Raw genomic sequence first — 20,687 nt, 5'->3', positions numbered from 1 at the left:
ATAACCCAGTTATCCATTATTTGACCTAATATAGGCTATTCCTTCATGGAGGGCTGCTGCAAGCCTATCAGTTCATTCTGAAAATACCAGACACTACATTATCTCTCTTGCTCTCTCTCTCTCTCTCTCTCTCTCTCTCTCTCTCTCTCTCTCTCTCTCTTTCTCTCTCTCTTGCTCTCTCTCTCTCTCTCTATCATTTTAGAGTTCATTTAAATCCAACTCTACAGTAAAATAATGTTTTAAGTAGTTAATAGTCTCATGCAGCAATTCTTGTCAATAATCTAGTTTTCTTTGTGTTTTGAATTAATTTTGACAGCTCACATTGAGAAATAATGCAGTGTACTGAAGCTAGAAAATGAAGAAATACACCCATATACAGACCAAACTGCTGATGAGATAGGTGAAAGACCGTCACCATGGAAGAAAGCCTGGAAAAAACAACACCCAGGATCATGCCAGGTCCCCAGGTCCCAGAAACAGACTCCAGCTCAGCATCCAATAATAACCACTTAAATTGTATGGCAGCTTATTGTTGGCATGTTCATTTATTTATCTGAATGGATTTTTATTGATCTTTTCTTCAACCTTTGCAAGATCTGCCAAAGCTATGAAGAAAACCACAGTCATCTTCTCTAAGGTAAGATATTCAGATATACTTACTGAGTGATAGAAACAGACAGAGAGAGAAACAGAAAGAGAGAGAACTGTGCAGTAAGTGGGCATCACATTCATGCTTTAACAGGAGGCTACTACTTCCTATGATATGACTCTCTCTCTCTCTCTCTCTCTCTCTCTCTCTCACACACACACACACACACACACACACACACACACACACAATATCCTTCCCACTTTCCAGTGTTTATGATTTTGAAGTAGAGCGGTAGGTAACGGAATGTGCCTTTGGCTGCTTCCTCTTCACTTTCTAAGAACTGGACACAGTGAGAGAGGAAGGCAGCAGAATTATAAGGAAGTGATACTTTTGTTTGAGAAAGTGATTTACTAGCTGTGGTTTGGCTGGATAGATAGATAGATAGATAGATAGATAGATAGATAGATAGATAGATAGATAGATAGATATTCTGATGATAGTGCCATCTTGAGGCAAACTGTGTGAAATGCCTCTGTGCGTGCAATGGTGTGTGTACTATGTGCATGCCTGTGGTCTGTCTCTCTCTCTCTCTCTCTCTCTCTCTCTCTCTCTGTTTGTGTGTGTGTGTGTGTGTGTGTGTGTGAGAGCATGCACGTACATGTATGTGTGACTGTGATTGATGACTAAGATGGATACAATTTCTCTTTTGTGTCTATTTTTAAAGTCTTTGTAACTGTTTCTCTCCCTTTCTCTTTGAATGCGCGTCTGCTTTTAGTTAAGATAGGATTGCGCAAAAGCATTTGGTATGAGGGCATTTTTGGACTGGGACTCACCATTTGATAGGTTAAGAATTGGTGGTGCGTTACTGTTGCCATGTAAGCTGTGCTGTAAGCACTAAATTAAGCACCTCAACTCATGCCAAAGCACCTCAGAGCATATCAAAACATTAAAGGCCGGGGGAAATAACTATCTGATATGCTTGATGGAACTGACACTGACGAAAGCCTGTTTAATGTGGCTACTTTTAGAAAGCTCATCCACCTCTCAATGCACAACAGCCTCCTTTCAGAAAAGATTCACTGACGCATTTTCATCATAGGGGCAGTTTATCTTTCAGCTGCCAGCAAACTGCGAGCTAGATCAATATGATGGTGGTGAGGCCCTGAAATAGAGAGAGGACGGCTGAGATTATATTGACAAGTCCTGTGACGCTCTGTTCCTCAAAGCGACTCCTAGAACAAAGTACTGGCGGTTATTGATGACAAAGATGCTTTCATTCCAAACGTGTTTGGCTGTTTTTTCTTCATGGACACTCTCTGTCAACTTGTTTTCTAGCTTCTTTTATTTTGTCATTGTAAAGAGTGTCTTTGAAAGAAACATACTGGAGGCTAATGAGAGAAAAAACAACACTAAAGACCACACAATCATTTTGGTAATCAGTATGTCTATATGCATATAAAGACATACTTACAGGCTCATACATGCATACACATACATACATTCATACATACATCCTATCCTTTCTGTAGGCTATGAGTTGAAATATTTTTTTTATTTGTAACAAAGGGCCCATTGTTCTTTGGATGTTAATGCTGCGAGTGTAGATCCACTGGGTGTCAGCCTTGTGCAGCGTTTCACAGACAGACACAGATGGCTTTGTGAAGTGTGGTGATACTCTGATGTCCTCTACTCTGACGTTCTCCCACTCTGCTTCACAATCTAAACTGATATATACATAATGACAATGCAAAATAACACAAAACTCTATGTCAAATCAGTATGATAGCATGCCTCTGTATGTGTGCATCTGTGTGTCTGTGTGTCTGTCTGTGCAGTCTGTCTGTCTGTCTGTAGCTGGTATATAATTATGTACTAGTGAATTTTATTGGTGCTTTCTTGAACTCACTAAAGATGAAACAATTCTGACTTGACTCCAATCCCCATTCATTAACAACCACTTACAAGACCCCAGTCCCTATTTGCAAACAACCGTTTTCATTGCAGTTCTGAGGGTTTGTGCCAGATGTTTCCAGAGATGTGTTAAAAGAGAATTGCAAAGTGTGGGAAATGGGAAGTCTAAAGTTGTGTGTGGACGTGAAAACCAAACATGAAGAACTGAGATGGGCAGACTCAAAGATCAAAATAAAAAGGAAAAATAAAAAAAACTATCCAGGGTAATTTCAAATAGCCTTCTTTCAAATGACTTGTTTTAGTCAAAATGAGTTTGAAGTACATGGATAAGCGTCTGCTGGGAGTTGTGATAAGTATTACGAAAGTGGCCTTGGCCTTGGTTTCACAGACTTTTCACAGAAATGTTCTAGAGTAAACTGCAATGGCAGCCATTGTGTCTCCTTTTTTCATAGAGCAATGCAACATCTGTCAGACAACGGTCCCACTTTGGCTTTAAGCCTAAACAAAACTAAAGAACCAAATAAAGCTAATTAGGACAAACTTTGGTTTCCACTGATCTAATACTGTTGACTGTGGAAGATCTAGTATTTTGTCTTTATCTCCCTATCCCACTGATATGGGACTTCACTTTAAGATTCTTTGTAAGATAAATAAAATCCATCAAAGCAATCTAAGATCCCCCCATTACAAGATATTACAATAGGTATAAGATATTATTGTGTTCTAAATAATACCAGTGTCTTTAACCATTCACTGTCCTTAAGTCCCTATCTGCTTCAAAATGATTCAAGAAAGACACGGTGTCGTGCCTACATGACTGCAGGCAGGTGACACTGACTTCAGTCAAAATGAAGCCCTTTCATCGCCTGGCGCCGTTCAATCTCAAATGTGTCACAGACTCTTTGGCCCCCTGAAGTTTGTCTACAGGGCGTCTCAGTCAATAGATGACAGTCAGCATGGACCTGCACTTTATCTGGATCCTACTCCTGTTTGTTGAGTTTAGATTTGTATTCAAGACCGTCATCTCAGAGTTCCTGAAGGGCAAACAGTTCAGCTGGAGCCAAATGAACATTTCCCCCTCATACTGTATATTGGGCTTCTTCAAAGACAGAAGGCAGTGTGTGTGTGTGTGTGTGTGTGTGTGTGTGTGTGTGTGTGTGTGTGTGTGTGTGTGTGGCTGGGAACCTACCTGTCAAATAACTGTTCAGATAATTAGCAGCAAAAGGCTGAAAATAAAAATAAATGGTGTAAAGTCCAAATGTTTTTGTCTCTTCATCTTTGTAAGGAGATGAAGCACAATTTGGAGTGGGGCCCTGTCAGATGTATCAGCATGTGCGAAAAGGGATGGATATATTTTTATGAATAGTGGTTGTTTTGTAAATAATAATATACCATTGTCTGGAGTGTCTTACTTTATAATTGCTATTGTTTTTTTTTACAAGTGCCTTTCTAATAAAAGCAACAGAACTATTTCAGTGTTTTTATTATAAACACAGCAAACATCACACAGAAATGTTAAGCTCAAACAGAAAATAAAATACAATAGAAATACCAAGCATATACATATTTAACAATGAGATCCTGAAGATCCTGAGAATTAGCTTGAGTCTCCCCTGCAGTGTAAAGTCCTCTGTATCTCCAGACTTATATTTCTCCTGACAGCTGTGGAAGAGCCAGTCCGTCCAGGGCCTCAGCACTGGAGTTGTGACAACACACATTACATAATGACAATTACAATGTAAATAGCATGATAGTTGTAAGTTTCAATGACAGTTTTTTGTAGGAACAGACAGCTGCCATTGTCACTGAAAATTAATAAATACAGTCTTTTTATGTGGCAAACATGCAATAGCCTATAGCCTTTTGCTGCTATTTTTCTGAACAGTTATCCTTCAAGCTTGGATCATTTGCGATTTGGGTAATGTTCCAGTATAATTGCAGATACCACTACTGCAGTGTCAACCTGGCAGGAGGCAATTGTTGGTGATTTGTGTATTTTACTGGGTTTACAAGGCTGCTGTTAGTGCAGAAACATCATTAGCCTAGGGAGGCAAGCTAGCTTTCCTTAGAAATGCCTTTGACAGGGACACATTCATTTTCAGTGCCAGCCATTCATTTCTAATTTTAGTTAGCTAGCTATGGCATGTGGCCACAGTATCATTATATGACCATAAATATGTGCCACACAAATGAAAACAAGTTTACCTGGCTTGAAGACATTTGCCATTGTTTCTCTGACTGTTGCTACAAATGAAAACAAGTTTACCTGACTTGAAGACATTTGCCATTGTTTCTCTGACTGTTGCTATAGATTGTCAGTGTTACTAAAGCAATAGGGAAGGATTCATGGGAACTGGAGGCAGAAACCATTCAACAGTTACCACTCAAGGCCACAGGCACTGCCAAACTGCAAAACTTAGAGTGAAGCTTTACATTTTTTTGTGAACAACATACCCTAGTGGATGTCATTACCAACAATGAGTCCATGTACAGGAAAGAGCTGAACATTATCAAGGACTCATGAGTATTTCAAGTTCCTACCATCATCCATAAACACACTGTTTTCAGCCAGTCTCTGCCTAGTACACAATTTTGAACAATCTGAGAAAGTGGGGTGGGGAGGAGTGAATAGAGGTGTGTGTCTGTGATAATGGATCTCCCATCTCTACTTGGGGGCGGTAATAATGTTCTGATAGCAAAGCATTTGACACCGCCAAAGGGGAAATACGTGCCTTGACTTCCTATATTCCTGAATTTCCCCAAGGGGATCGATAAAGTGCTATTTTATCTTATCTTATCTTATCTTATCTTATCTTATCTTGACATCACTGATTGAGGTGTGGCTAAGTGCAACACGGTTGAAAGCTTCAGCCCATAGAGAGCAGTGCCACAACGATTTTCTGCTTCTAGAACCAAATGCAGGACTTAATTAAATGTTGAAATGAAGTATAGGATTAATGCTATTCACTATAGAGAAGTCATATAACCATGTTTACAGCTCAAAAAACGTGATTTAGTGCTGATTCGCTCTTTTAAAGTACAAGAACATCTCCAGTTTAGTCTAGAAAGCCCAACACAGGATGTCTGTCTTGCAGCAACTGTAGAAGCTCATGTCTGACAACCAATCCTGGTCCAATTTTTCAAGTCATTAATCAAAGGCATCCGCACCTTCTCCATCACATTCTGTTTTGACTCTGCCTTCTCCTACTCTAAGCTCCAGAGTGTTGTCCACACTGTTGAGTGAAAGGAAGTGAATGACAGCAGGTTAAAGAAGAGGGCAAGAAGATTCACCACCAAGCCTTAACTATCTGTCCCAAAAGCTCTTTTAATGGACAAATCCATTAAACCAAGTTCTCAACATCACTGCAACAGATTCTTTCCAAGAGCTTTGCCCTCCTCAACCAGTCCTCTTGAAACTCACACACTACAAACCCCATAATCTCTGGACTGTTCCTCTAAACCCTATAGAACTGTCTGTAAACCTACAACCATTACTGCTTATTGATAGTGCAACACAGTGCAAATAATGCACTATGTTGCAGTTCTCTCTGCTACAAGAGAGTTTCTGCACAGCACACCAGGATGGTGTCAAATGAAATGTCAAAAAATAAGTTGCAGACAGTTTTTTCCCCAAATATACCACTTATTATTGAGGCATGAATTCCCCTTGGAAAATGCAGGCTAGGTCTTCTCAGTTTAGACATAATGAGTCTCCTCAGACTGATATTCTTTTAAATATTCGTGCAAGGCCAATTAATCTCAGGTCCATCTCAGGTCTCAGGTAATGAATATTAAAGAAAATACAGCATTTTTTGTTCATATTCATGATTTTTGAGCCTGCACCTACTTGTTGTGTTGTGCCTAAGCTGTGTTCAAGTAAAGTTGGAACTACGTTTTTATGACCTCCAAGAAGAAAAACAAAACAAACAAAAAAAATGCCTCTTGATTCGCTGCTGAAGTCAGAGGCTCCAATGACGGGAAAGTTGGAATTCTTGTAGAGCTAATTTATTCCTGGTTTGAAGTCAGTTGTTTTCATGTTAACAACAAAGTTGTGGTTGCATTTGTAGTCCTGATTTTAAAGCTCTTTGTTCTGAGCATGCTATATCTGTAGTACGTTTCCAGGAACTACACCAGAGGGGTAAACTATAATTGCATATTTGATGTCATCTGCTGCTTTTGCTATGCTATCACTAGCTGCTAAAGGTGCCATGTGGGGGGCAGCCACTGTGATAGCTAGTTGCTTTTTAATCAGCACACATTCTGAATGCAAAAGAGTTTACATTTCTTACACAGACAGTTTTTAATTTTGGTAAATTATTTTTGGTCAGCTTTGGTCGACACATGCAGAAACATGCCTAACATGGTTTCATTTTCAGTAGCTATATTGATGTTTGCCTGGCAAACCATTTTAAAATTATACCAGCATACTAAAATGCTGCTGAATTCTCAGGATGGCCTTCTGGCTTGTTTGCCTGACTTTCTGATGTCTCATATCATCTTTTCTGAAGAAATGGCATAACTGACAACATTTTCTGCATGAAATATCATGAAACAAGTGTCACTTCCTTTGAAGTTAACTGAACTACACTGCTTGCGTTGCAATGCCTCCCAGGGGTATCCAGCATCAAAACTTGCCTATATGCCTAATTCTTTTTGACTGATATGCAATTTGTACTAGACTTATAATTTCTAGAGAAAACCAAGTCAAACATCAAACCAGCAGGCCTGCTGGAGGCAACACAGAGTTGATGTGATATGAACCTGTTATTCCTTGATAACGATCAAGCCAAATGCATCAAGAAAAACTTGAATAACACAGCCATTAGTGCTGATTAGACTTTTCCAACCCCGAGCAACCACATGGTATGCAGCTTAGCAATTGGTCATGCTGTAATTGCATCAGGTTATGAGATTTAAGAAAAGAATATTCCCACCTCAAGCCACAGCAGGCTACACCCAACTCCTCAGTTTATGGCTATGATGTCAAATGTTAAAAATGTTTCTTCAACTGTCATGGCACAAATTGGTCTAGGCTACATGTTGTTGGGATTCAGTGGAGGATAAACTCACATACACTCAGTTTACCCACCTTTTCATTTATAGAGATTATCCACCATTTTAGGTTGACAGAAATCTTGATGTCATTAATTCATAGTATAGGCCTACATCATAGTAAGTGCTATAAACACAATGTAAGATGTTTAAAAATGGGGTAGGCTATAGGCTAATTGACTTTTGTTTAGCCTAGGCCTATATGACAGGTTGTTTGCCTTATGATGATCACCGACTGCAGGTCATATAGTTTATAAAATAATAATAATAATAATCTTTTATTTTAGCAAACCTGTCAAAACAGAGTTACAAAGTGCTTTGCAAGATAAATAGAGAGTGTGATTTTTATGATTTATTTAATTAACAGGGACAATGCATATTAATGAACATTTAAAACCAAATGTAAATATGCTAGATTTTTAGCCACCAGGCTAATTTTGGCAGGTTGATATCACAGTTTAATGAAAATGTGTAGTAGCCTATAACCTATTAAAAAGATAGGAAAGAGCGGGTAAAAAATCAACACCCACCATAATCACTCAAATTAGTTCACAGTAGCCTACAGAACAGAACATACTACCTAAAACTCAGTCTACATAAATATGTGAGTAGGCTAATAAATGAAAAAACCTGAACAATAAACCAAGAAGAAACAGAAGAGACTCCTAAAGGGCAAATGCACCGAATAATTAAAACCAGAGGAAAAACAAACTAGCCTACAGATTATTGTTGAAGAAGTAAATTTGCCCCTGTCTCTGGCTGGCGGGTGTTTGACAGGAGTGGATGGGTGTTGGATGATCCGGAGGGAGGGAGGGCCAGCCGGGCCACACTGCTGATGCGACGTCACACATCAGTCCGCTGACTGGGGTTCAGGCTGCTCCCCCGGCTCAATCTGTGGCCACCAGCGGCAGAGGTGGTGGGGAGAAGAGGAACATTTCATCCACTTTCTTAATTCCTTCCGAGGCTTCACTGGGGAAGGGGGAACAAAAAAACGGACAACTGCATGATTCAGAGGCGCCGGTTCTCCTTCATCTCTGACTGCCAGCGACTGAGCGAGGCTAGCTTGATGCTCAGTTCAGCCTGCTAGCCTTTGTGGCAGGGCTGTCCATGCATCCGAGGAGCCCCTAAGCAACCCCGGGCTGGAAAAGCCTCGGCTTTAGCCTTGACAGTACACAACAATTATTCTCCGAGTGGGCAGAAAGCAGTAAACCCTGTCAGCTTAATTGCGCACCGCGGAAAGCGCATTTCCAGTGAGGAGCATCACCGCCTGGGCACGGTAACACGTCGTAGCCTGTCTGCAACCTCCAGCTTGACAGGACCAAGAGGCGATTGATGACTAATATTCCGTGTCTTTACCTTTCAAGATAGGCTACGATGCTGCGCACCACGGCCAACATGTTGGCGACGGGATTGCTTTTCTTGGGATTTTTGCACAGTTTGGAGGTAATCGTTCCAGCAAGGGCTATTGATGGTAAGCAGTGCTGATTTAAAGATAACCTCTGTCAAAGTCTTGCACGAAATGCTTTGAGGAACTGTGGAAGCATGTGTATCTTGCTTTTATTGTGTCTTCTCCTTGTCTATCTGCATGCAGTAGACTCTAAACAGTCAAGTAGATGTGAAGGGGAATGACTGCTCGATTGAGCAAGGCAGCCAAAGGCAACGTGGAGGGGATGAAAACTAGGCGAGACAATTAAAGCAGCCTTTTGTTTCTGTCTCCCGTGCCACATGTGAACGTTGCAATGTCAAAGCAGTGATCGCACATTTCCCCTGGCCCTCCGCTGGATCCAGGGGCTCTATGGAGGGAAACAGTCGCATTCAGTGGTGAAATTGTAGCATAGGCCCCAATACCTTATTAAACCACTTGTTTTGAGGTCGTTACATCAATTTTAGAGCACAGCGGCAATTTGACTCAGCCACAGTATTTTCAATTGCGATAATCACCTCTCAAAGCCCTGTCAGGCCAACGCTAAGCTGCAGAGAGAGAGAAGCAAATCCCTGCTGATTGGTGTCATTTAAAAATGCAACATTTTGAGGAGTTGTAGTCTTTCTAATGGGCCACGGTCTCCATACGAGAGATAATTCAGTTCACGTTCAACAGTTATTTTGTGAGTGATGACACAGCAGTCATGCTCTCCCTGACGAAAATCACTATAATATTCCTATAACACCCTGACAGCGACTTTAAGTGCGTCTGTGGTACTCTATATTGGGTTTGCAGTGACCTTATCATACTTTACATAACATACGTTTTATTTGCTATGGTATTATTACCTGTTGGAGTTACTGTGCTGTATCATATTTGAAAGTAATATTTATGGTAGATCCATCCTTTTATAATTTATTATAGAATTTGGCAACTATAGGTATTTTTCGTAATGCAATCGATAATCACTGAGTTTGAGAGCCATCAACAGGCAGGTTCAGCACTGCGCCGGTGCTGGGCATCAGTACGATTATTCAGTGTATCAGCTGCACTGTAACAACTAGGACACTTCAGTGCCAACAGTCATTGTGATATGCAGGCAGATAGTAGGCAGTTCAAAACAGCTCCCCCTACGACCTTGTGAACACTCACCCTCACACACTCACAACTTCTGGGAACTATTAAGGCTTCACAGTCTACCCATGCGCACCTCTGTGCGTTTGGTAAGAAAGGAAAAGGGCGTTATCAAAGAGGCGTTAGTGCAGGCAGTTTTCTTCAGTTGTTTGCAGGTAAAAATAGAATGGGAATTTATTTTCGCAGCTAAAAATGTTGCTTATATTCTCATGTATTCTCCATAAGTGCGACGTGTGAATGTAGGCTATAATAAGCTTTTAGAATACTCTTAGATGACTTTAAAAGATGGCTGTCTCTAGTAGCCTATTGGCCACCATTTGTTGCAGAGCTAATTAAAGTTATAGGCTTGTCAAAAGGCACATTTCACTACATTCAGTAGAGTACTTATGGTATGACTGATTTAGATCATGAGCCATGTTTTGTGACATGCTTTGTCAAGCCATTAATGCTGCCTTTTGCATTTGAATCGATCTCATTCTGCTTGCAGAAATTGTCACATTCTGTCATTTTCTTACTTTTTGAACAGTGGGGACTATGTGCTTGGCAAATGTAATGCAGTGAGGTCCTGAGGGAGCAAAATCCACATAAATTATCACTGTGAAGTGCAGTGGTAGCACAGTTATTGTTTTAGTGACATTTACTCCCTCTGAGCCTCAATACCTTGATTTAATGAGTCAGCCTTGTTGTGCAGAGTATACCAGAGTAAATAATTGCCAAACTGTATCTTTACTGCAAAGCCCACAGGGATGCAGAGGCTGCTTAGTGTGATTTTCACTATTTATATTGCTCATACTTGAAGTAGTTTACTGAACGTGAGATTAAGCAAACAGCAAACTTACACACCCAAGTACCAAGTGCCTGTAATTGTGACAATCAATATTTTAGGATAAAGCCTCTTGCACTTTGAAAGTGTTTTTTTCTCCTGAACTGTTGCCTCTGAATAAAAGAACATGACAGTAAAATTTGAGGACAGAATATAGTGTATTAGTGCTATGTTATATATAAGCCTACGGCTAGTTAGCCTGCCAGCCAGCCAAGTAGATTCATTCATTCATTCATTCATTTTGGCTCAACTTAACCAATACGTCACCAGTTTTAGAGGGCAACCTAACATAGATTAATCACTGGTATTTTTAGAAACTAAGTAGATAAACTCACTTGTTTTTTGGGCTGTTACAGCTAAAGCTACTACATAGCTACCACTGAAATTTATTCAGACTTGCATATAACTTTTTTGTTCATTTTTCTAAATCTCCAGAGAGTTTCTTTCCCTGTCTTGTTACTGTAGCCAGAGCAAAGGTCTTGGGCGACCAACAGACCCTGAGTTTAATTGGGCCTAAACTGCTCTTTGTTTCCCTGAGGAGACCTCCACTAACAGTCTCAAATTGTTCAGAGAGTGCTGCTAATTGGGGGCCCACTGGAGGAAAAGGCCCCCATGAAAGAATTCACATCATTTCACCCCATGAAAGTACTGTCAGTGCAAAAAGAGATCACTAGCCCTCAGAAATGGAAAGTACTTTTCCCCAAGGCTTAGAGTGGTAAACACCTGCCACACAAAATTTAAATGGAGAAGTTTGTTTGAGACCCTATCAGCTCAGGACAGTTGACTTTCTCATTATTTATCACAGGCATCCATCTAATTGTTGTACGAAGCAAGCCTCCTCTTGGTCTAAAATACCTGTTTCCTCATTTCTTGTTTCTTTTTATTTCCTCCATTAACATCTAACATCTTCATCTAAGTCACATCCATGTTGATTCTAAAAGTAGCACGCGCCACCTTCTTAATTAACACACCATCCAGTGATTCTCTCCTCCTGGCACCTCGCCCCTCTGGAGCTCTCTGTCACAACATTTGGTACAGGCCGTAGAACTGCCCCAGCATTTGGCTCTTATTGGGGTGAGATTGCCATCACTAGCTTGTTGACATCCATGCGGCCAAAAGGTTATCACATTACTGCTGGAGGGAGGGGGAGAGGAGAAGACAACTGTCTGGAGATGCAAAAGCCAAGTGAAAGACGATGTGGAAAACAGAGGACAATTGTTTGGTCCTAGTTGCCCTTGACCTTACGTCACAACAATATGGATGTAGAAGATTAATTCATCTCAACAATATATAGAGAGTAGATTTTAACATCGCTACAATCACATAGTTGAGAACACTGCATTACTGAAACATGGTTTTGTTGCTTTAATGTCTAAATGAGAAGCTGCCTTTAACCGAGGCCGTTTTCCATCCAGCCACTACTGCATTACTCAGCAACCGTTAATCCAATGATTTGGTCAGCAATTTTCAACTGGCTTTGTATTGTGGCTGTAATTTAACCTCAGTCATGAAGTTGCAAGATATTGAATTAAATAACAAGAGTATAGTTTTGAGAAAAATCAACTTAGAGAACATGTAAGATTCAGACAAATTATTGTAGTGATGACTTTTACTTGTTGAATAAAGTAATAATGAAAGTCTGATGATCTGATGTGATGTGAAGTTTTAGGGTCCTGTAAGTATCCACTCTTATGTTCATCTGACATCAGAAATTTAAAGTAGACACAATGAGAGACCTTTTTATCTTTTCAGCAATACCACATTGGTGCTTCATCGTAGCCTCAAAGCACAGATCTGTTAAACGCTGACGCCCATTATTGACAAAGTGCCCTGGGTGCATGTGGGCAAGCCTGTCAGAAGAAGCCCTGTGACCCACTTTGGGTTGTGAGTGACCCCCTGATTGAGATAAACTGTCCAGATTAAGCTCTTTAAGGAAAAGAGATGGCACACGGTCTCAGGAGGATCTCAGAGAGGATGTGGGCGGAAACATGCTGGTCACGACCTCTGCACATTCACAATACATCAGCCTGCAACTTTTTTTTACGCCACGGCTTACAGCATGTGAAGTTAAGGATACAGAAAAAGATCATTGGTGAAAGCGGGCTCTGAAAAATGTCAAGCCCTCTGGTAGCAGTCTTTCATTTGTTGCTCAGGAAACTGAATGCAGAGGTGGATCACGCTGTATTGGCTGGAACGACGGCTGGTTCAGCTCAGCCTTGGAACAAGACGATAGAAACGCTTGCTGCAGTTGACCAAAGCTTCCACATTACTCATTTAACACGCAGCAAGAGAATGCCATCTGTCCCTTCTTCTCACTGCGTTTGTGGACCCCAGGAAGAGAAGAAAGTGCTTTTTTACAGTGTCTAGTGGGGATCCAAAATGAGTAAATCAGTAGTAATACAAAACACTCCTAATGAGAGCGAGATGGAATGAGGGAGAAGACAAATGAAGATGAAAAGGGGAGAAATGTCAATGAGTGAATAGAGATTTGTGGACAGTGGAGAGAATGGTGATGGAGCAGCAGACTCTGATTTACCTTGCTGACCCAAGTTGCAGAAAGGGGCGGCTAGTTCCATAGTTCACCTAAATGGACCTCTGGCATACCACCGCAGACGGCTATTTCACTGTTACTAAACTGGCTTAAATGGGCCTCCTCACCTTAAATGTGAGGTTCCAACCACTGGTGAGGCCTGTTTTGGCCTGTGGGTGTTTTTAGTCACATATCGTAGACTAAGGAACAAGGAAGCCATCTCCTGGATTTCAGTACCGCAGTTCACTTTAATTTTATCTCAAGAACAGTTTAATGCATTCCATGCGTTGATCGCGCACATACAGTCCAAAGAAGAGGCAACAGGCACATCTCTCCATGGTGTAATCGTATCGGCCTGTATTATCAGTGTGGGAACGATCTATTTAAGAGATAATACTCACTCGATAATTAAAGAGGTAAATTTGTATGTGGATGAGTAAGTGTGTGTGCGTGCGTGCGTGTGAGAGAGAGAGAGAGAGAGATTGAGTGTGAGTGTGCTTATAAGTGTGTACTCTGTGTTTGTAATTGGCATAAGAAGCTCCTTTAGGGAGGAAGCTGTTTCCACTGAGGAGCTGTTCTTCACACATTCTAGGCGTCTTCTTCATGGGTAAAAGTGAGAGGGGTAGAGGCAAAGAGAAGACCAGGAAAATACCATTCTGAAAACACTTAATTTAAAAAAAAAAATGCAGTTCAAAGGTGGTGTTATGGTAGAGATGGCAGGTCTGTGTTGGTGACTTTATGCTGTGAAACTGGACTTGTCAGGTTGCTCTCTTATCTAATGCATAGTGCAGGCAGTATCATGCATTGTGACTTCATCAGATTGAATCTCATCTAATGCTATGTTACTGCATTATTATCCTGTTTCCGGTTGGTGTCCTCTCTGCTAAAAAGGTCTACCAACACAGTTAAATATCCTTAGGGGGTTTTCACAATATGAATGATGCAGGTGGACATATAACAACCACATCCCACCTGTCTCCTTTGCCTGAAAAAGTCTAGCAGGCGAACAAATGCATTCATTGAAATAATCTGAACTGTAGTGTGACTAATTATTGTTGTTATAAATCATGGATACAATATTTTTAACAGCAGCACATTCGAAAGGTGCATATTTTTTCTTCGGCTGTTTATCTGACATTTAATCAACACAGTATAATGAATCAGAGAAATACTGATTACTGATTACTGAGAAATACTGTCAACACCAATTGCTGTGAATTGGTGTTGACATAGCAAGTGTTTGATGAAGACATGACTATTTCTTGCTGCAGTCTTGATGTCAACACATGATTTTTGAGGTGAGATGTGGTGACTAATTAAAACTTAAAAAGGCTGTTTTGGTAATATCCTGTAACTTCTTAGTATTGCCTAAACATTATAGTGTCTATAGTCCTGGTCCTGGCCCCACTGTGGTTCACGAAAATGTTATTTATTTTAGCATAAATGTCCTAAAAAATGATTACAAGCAGTTTCACGCATTTAGTAGTGTCTAAAAATCGACTAGTAAATCCCAAATTTTTGGAGTTTGGATTCAAACTCCAGAAAGAAGTTGTCATTTTTTGTACTGTGATGTTTGCAAAAAAATGTCAAACTTGGTCACCTTCTTCCAAGAAATATAATGCCATCTATTTTCAGCGGGTGACCAGCCCACACAACACATACATTCATTCACATCCATTTAAGTCAGTGACACACAATTTTTCTGTGACTGGACAAAAGTGTGATTGCCCAACTCACACCCACTGTAGACTGCTTGTGAATTAATCCACAGCAGGAACATTTGAACCAAACAAACTATCTTTTTTTTTTTCTGATAAATGACTTCATGGTAACGTTATGTATCTAGCCTTAACATTTCAACATCCCAGTGGAAGTCCCTTAAAGAGGTCATCAAAACCAAACCAGGCTGCCTAGCTCTTCTTCAATAAGCCACAGCTCCATCCCAGTCAAGTTTTCTGGGTTGAAAGCTCTGACAGTAGTGTTCATTTCCAGATACATTACACCTGCACTCTGAGATATGAAAGAACTGCTTTTACAATGATGATATAATACACACATTCAGTCACACTAGCACTGGTGTCACTATTCTTGCAAGGACATTCCACTGATTTAGATTTATTCCCTAACTCCTAATCCTAACCACTAAGTACCTACCTCTACCCCTAACCTTAGCATAACCCTAATTCTAACACTAATCCCTAACCCTCAAACAGGCATGCACCCTTCATTTTTCTCTGGCAAAAATCTCCTCACATGGGCCTTTTGTGATTTTGCTCCACTTGTCTGGACCACACAGTCCTTGTTTTTTTCTGCCTTTAAATCTGGCAGAGCGAAAACGCAGTGTGGGTGAGAGATGCTCATGGGTCAATACTTGACAAAGACATAAAGGTGACATCACATCCATGAAATCTCTGTCAATATAGTCCTCCATTTTCACAGTATCGATCCTCTCATATTTTTCTCTGAAGGATTTCCCACATTCAAGTGGATGTGTGTAGGCAGTGTGGTCTCTGTGATTACATATGTGCATTGTGCGCTTCTGGGAAGAGATTAGACAGCTAAAAGTTTGCTCAGTTATTGTTAGCCAGTACAAACCAACACTAAATGAAAGGATTTTTTTTTGTGCCAGTGTTCTGTCTCTCTTTATTATAGTTTGGAGATGATGAGGAACTTTGAAGATGGGGGAACGTGTGGATCCTTATCTGTGTGTCTGTGTACCAACATGTTGAGCTGGATGAACTGGTTATTGCGATCGCTGAGATGTCGTTACTGAGCGCGCTCTGTGGGATCTGCTGCTACTGCACTCTCATGAAGGCTTAGTTGAAACGCAGTGGTTGAATAAATCATCTTATCATGCCTGGAGAGAAGTGTTTGACTTCATTATCCGTATTAGACCAACCAACCAACACTCAAACAGAAATTAAATTGCAGCTAACTTCAGGTTCAATTGGTCTGATTATCCACAGGCATTTATAACATTATGCAGAGGATCAATTATTAGGAGTTATTTGTCGAATGTCTTGTTTCATCACCACAAAAACAGGTTGAGGGCCCCAACTCTTCACCTTAGCTATGGGTGTCATAAGCAGTTGGTGGCGGGTGCTCAGGGTGCTTCAGCACATGGATAGTGGATTTAAAGGAACATTCTGGAGAATCTGGTCTCGATCCATGGAGCTCACGCGTCACGCTGGTCTTGTGAAAAGGCACTAAAGAATTTCATATAATCTTCTTTAATATTTTGCCCTCAGCAGCATACTAAGTAGGCTTAATTGTCATTTTTCTCCTTCTGTAGCCGCATACAGTATGTGCTCAAGTGGTGGCGAGGCAAAGGGATTTGTCTAAACTGACTAGCTTGATAATGGAGGATTGTGATCGAACCGTACGGTCTTCTGGTTCGTCCCCACTCTGTTGCTGCTGAATTGGATTTAATCCTTATGTGGAAGTGAAGGAGGTCGCAGTCTCCTCCCGCTGCGCTCTAACCCTGGGTCTAGTACAAATAGCAGTCATGGTTGATTACCACTCTGGGGTTCAGACATGCTGCAATCTCAGTCAGACATCCAAATAGCTCTTTATTAAGTTCACATTTGATTACTCTGCTTTACTTAATGGGTTCTGCCTCTCCATACCACAAAGGCATGCGTAGATTGATAGTTTGTGCTTAGATTTGACCTGTAAAATCCAAACAGTCGCAGGGAGGGCGGTGTTGTCCCGCATGGCAGAGCCCCATTTTACTTGGCAACCCTCTCCAGACATGAGCACATTCCTGATGTTAATTCTCCTCTGCTCATAGGGCACACGTACACACTCTTACATACACTTAAACGTTACTTGAATCACACATTCAGACAGAAAAGCGGGAGGGCAGGCAGGCAGGCAGGCAGACAGACAGACAGAAACACACACATAAACCTTTTACTTCGACTGTGTTTTCTTTTTTCTTTTTTTCAAATATTGATAGAGGTCTTTAATTTGGAAAATGATCTAGGTGAATGCTAACAAAACATGAACATGCTGTGCCATCCAATCTTTGAAAGATCAACCAGAAATTGTTTTCATAAGACATTTATAAAACGCATAATCCCTGGCTAAATTCTGTCTGAGTTTTTGTTTTCTTCTTTTATTACTGTTTTTTCACTGGTGACTGGACTTTTGCATCACCTCCAACCTCTGCCAGAAAGATTTATTTAAGAGGCACAGCTGGGGCCTCTTTTTTTCTGCGTTTTGTAACATGACAAATTGGAAAGCTTTTTTTCCCCTTCTCCTTCTTCTTCTTCTTCTTCTTCTCACTCTCTTCCATTACAAAATCCTGAAGCTTTCGTGGCCGGGCTGTGGAGGAGGAGGAGGAGGAGGAGGAGGAGGAGGAGGAGGAGGAGGAGGCGGCGGCGGCGGCGGCGGCGGTAGGCCGCAGCCAAACAGGCCAACGCAGCTGTAGTCACTAAAAACTGTGGGGCTCCTCTTCCCTTTGGCCTTTAGATCCACAGCAGAACCTCCTCAGGACAGAGGTCAGCAGAGTAGACACTTGAAGACAAGATTTAGACCCTCACCCCTGCCCGACTCTTTCTCCTCCCTACCTCAGTCTCTCCCTCTTTTTTCCCTTTTGCCTTTGTCGTGGCTGTTTGCTTTCTCAATGCTGGTCAAACTTAGTCTTGTGGCTGGTGAAATCCCCAAAGAGAGAAAATCAGGGGATTGTCCTCAGAGGACTGTAGCGCTGCTGTGCAACAAACATGCTGTTTTCCTGCTTGCTTTGTTTCAGTGGACTGTTCATGTACGTTCTCTTAATAGCACAGATTAACTCCACAGCACAGTTTTTGCACAGTATTCTGGTGTCAAAGCTATGCAGCTGATTGGCTCCATGCTGTAGAATTCCTTATCTAATACCAGTGTTTTAGTCAGTCACGTTTTCGCATGACAATTACTCATGACGGAACGTTAAACTGGCCATGTTGCTGTTTTGTCCCAGGTTCTGGCTCTAAACTATAAACTGCTCATCAAAATCTGGCCAAGTGAGAGTCAGTGATGAAATTGATTACACACAGTTCAAGTTGTTTATCTTGCCTTCATATAAACCTCCGCCTCTTAAATATTTGAAAACATAATGTTTTATCGCTTCTTGGTGTCCCTCTTGTAACACCAAGGAATATTTGGGATAGAAGGATCGTTCTTTCCCCTTGAGAACCTCTTTTGGAGTGTATGATAAGTGAGAGTACACACTATCTTCAGTAGACTAAACTGGATGTGTTTTTTTTTCCAGTCACGGTAAGTGTTTAGAATAACTACACTACTCTTGGTCTCATTCCAGCCAGCACACACACCTGGTGCTTTTGTGTAGCTTTTATTATTCCCAGTAGTTCGGCAAGTAGAATCGGTCCCAGTTACAATGGTCCCGAAGCCAGAAGGGATCACCTCCTCAGATCAGAGGGGATGTGGGCATAATGCAGCGCAATCTGCCAGCCTCAGGAAGTTTATCCAAGCACCATTGTGTATACTGAAGGAAAGCAGCTGCTGTCAAGTAAAGGCAGGAAAATCACGCATGCACAAATGAACACTCATGCCCACGTCTTTCTCCATCTCTGTCCCTCTTTGTCTTCTCTCACTATGTCCTTCTCTCTCTCTCTCTCTCTCTCTCTCTCTCTCTCTCTCTCACACACACACACACACACACACACACACACACACACACACACACACGTAGAGTTCACAAAAGTCAAGGGAAAACCCACTCCTGTGGTTTCATTTCATTTCAGATAGATTCCAGGATCATAAGATGGGACTTGTATGCCAGTTCCAAGTCTCACTCACTGCAGCTAGTCCGTAGTGTTCAGTTAATGTTCTTTATGAGAATATTCACTGAACTTTTTTTCACTGGGGCTCTGCCCTCGTAACATAAAGGTGCTAGTACCCCGGTGCCAAAAGGTACAGTGTTGTACTGTTGTTTTTAAGTATGATAGATGAACAGGGTTTGCAGGTCTTGATGACAGTCTTGCCCGACTACCTTGTCATGTCTGCCTCCCACTACCTTTACCATGTGTGATACTTAATTGATCCCGTAAGGAAATTCCGGTTTTGCCTGCCCCCCTCCAGCAGGAGGGTTCAGTTACAGAACAGCCGGGTCAGTTACAGAACAGCAACCCTGGAGCTGGTATGGATTTAATGTCTTGCTCAAAGTCACTTGAACACGGGTCCTCTGGTTGAAGGAAGGTCTCCCTATTCAATACATTACCCTGCTGGCTCTGGAGACTGGATTCCATACAACTCAAGTTGCCTTTCAGCACCAGTGTCGACAGCACTTTAAGTCTTCCTTTACCTCAGCCATTGTTGAGTGGTGTGTGATGAGGCGGTAGCCTCAGTGTCTGCAGGAGCTCTGTAGTGCCCTGGTTGGTCTTGCCCTGCGTCACAAGTTTCCCTGGCAGGCCTCCAACGTATTTATAGCACTGCTGTGGGTGCTGGAGGAAATGGGGCTGGTGGCCGGGGGAGAGGCCGGCGTTTGCCTTACGACAGGGCGCTTCCTCCCCGCCAGACTGAGCTCATCTTGGAGGGCTAGCAGACAGTGGTGGGGGTAGAGGGCAGGGGATTTGTAATCTAGCCCAAATGGCGATGACCCAAAGCATTTTCACGCAGCCTCCACTTGGGTAAACACACAGGCGGCTCATTGATAGCATGTGTGACATTCCTCCATCCCATCTCAGTATCCCAGCCCAGCTCAGCCTGTTCTCAGATCCTCTGTATAGGCCCAGCTGGCCAGGGATAGGTGCACAGGCCAGGCCCTATCCCCTTTGGCTAGCACTTCATCACTGCCTCCCCTCTCCCTTTATTTGTCCTCATGGCTGGGGTTCATCTTGTTTATTCTGTTATATCGTCTTCTGCCATATCCATCAAATTTACCCTCTTTCTCTATCCTCGATGTCCTCATCCTCCCTTTGTTTTCTTCTCCAAACAACAGACCAATGCATATGAGGCCTGTTGTGACCCTCAAATAGACCACCAGACAAAATTGCACATTATGCTCTTGATCTTGTCTTAAGGTATGTTTGGCTGAAGCACGGTTATCTTTGTCTACACGCCCCTGTCTTCCCTCTACCCACTACAATGCCCCCGCTAGCAGAGCTCCTGCAGTGGTACAGTAACACACATCACTGCAGCTGCCTACAACATCAGCTAGCTAACCTCCTGACCTACTTCCTCTGCTCTCTGCTAGGTTTCTGTCAGCAGCATCTCGTGTTTG

General features: G+C 41.8%; 1 protein-coding gene across 1 annotated transcript in view; it reads left to right on the top strand.

Annotated features, from left to right (window-relative positions):
• Window positions 1–8,929: 8,929 nt before the first annotated feature.
• LOC139927315 (low-density lipoprotein receptor-related protein 1-like) overlaps window positions 8,930–20,687 on the top strand; it is a 91,771-nt gene continuing 80,013 nt past the window's right edge. The window contains exon 1 of the mRNA XM_071919378.2: window positions 8,930–9,026. Within this exon, the coding sequence (XP_071775479.2) occupies window positions 8,930–9,026 (97 nt within the window). The remainder of the gene's footprint in view (window positions 9,027–20,687) is intronic.

This window comes from Centroberyx gerrardi, chromosome 5 (assembly GCF_048128805.1).
Source record: "Centroberyx gerrardi isolate f3 chromosome 5, fCenGer3.hap1.cur.20231027, whole genome shotgun sequence".
Lineage (NCBI taxonomy): Eukaryota > Metazoa > Chordata > Actinopteri > Beryciformes > Berycidae > Centroberyx > Centroberyx gerrardi.
This window is presented reverse-complemented; position numbering and strand designations above follow the sequence as displayed.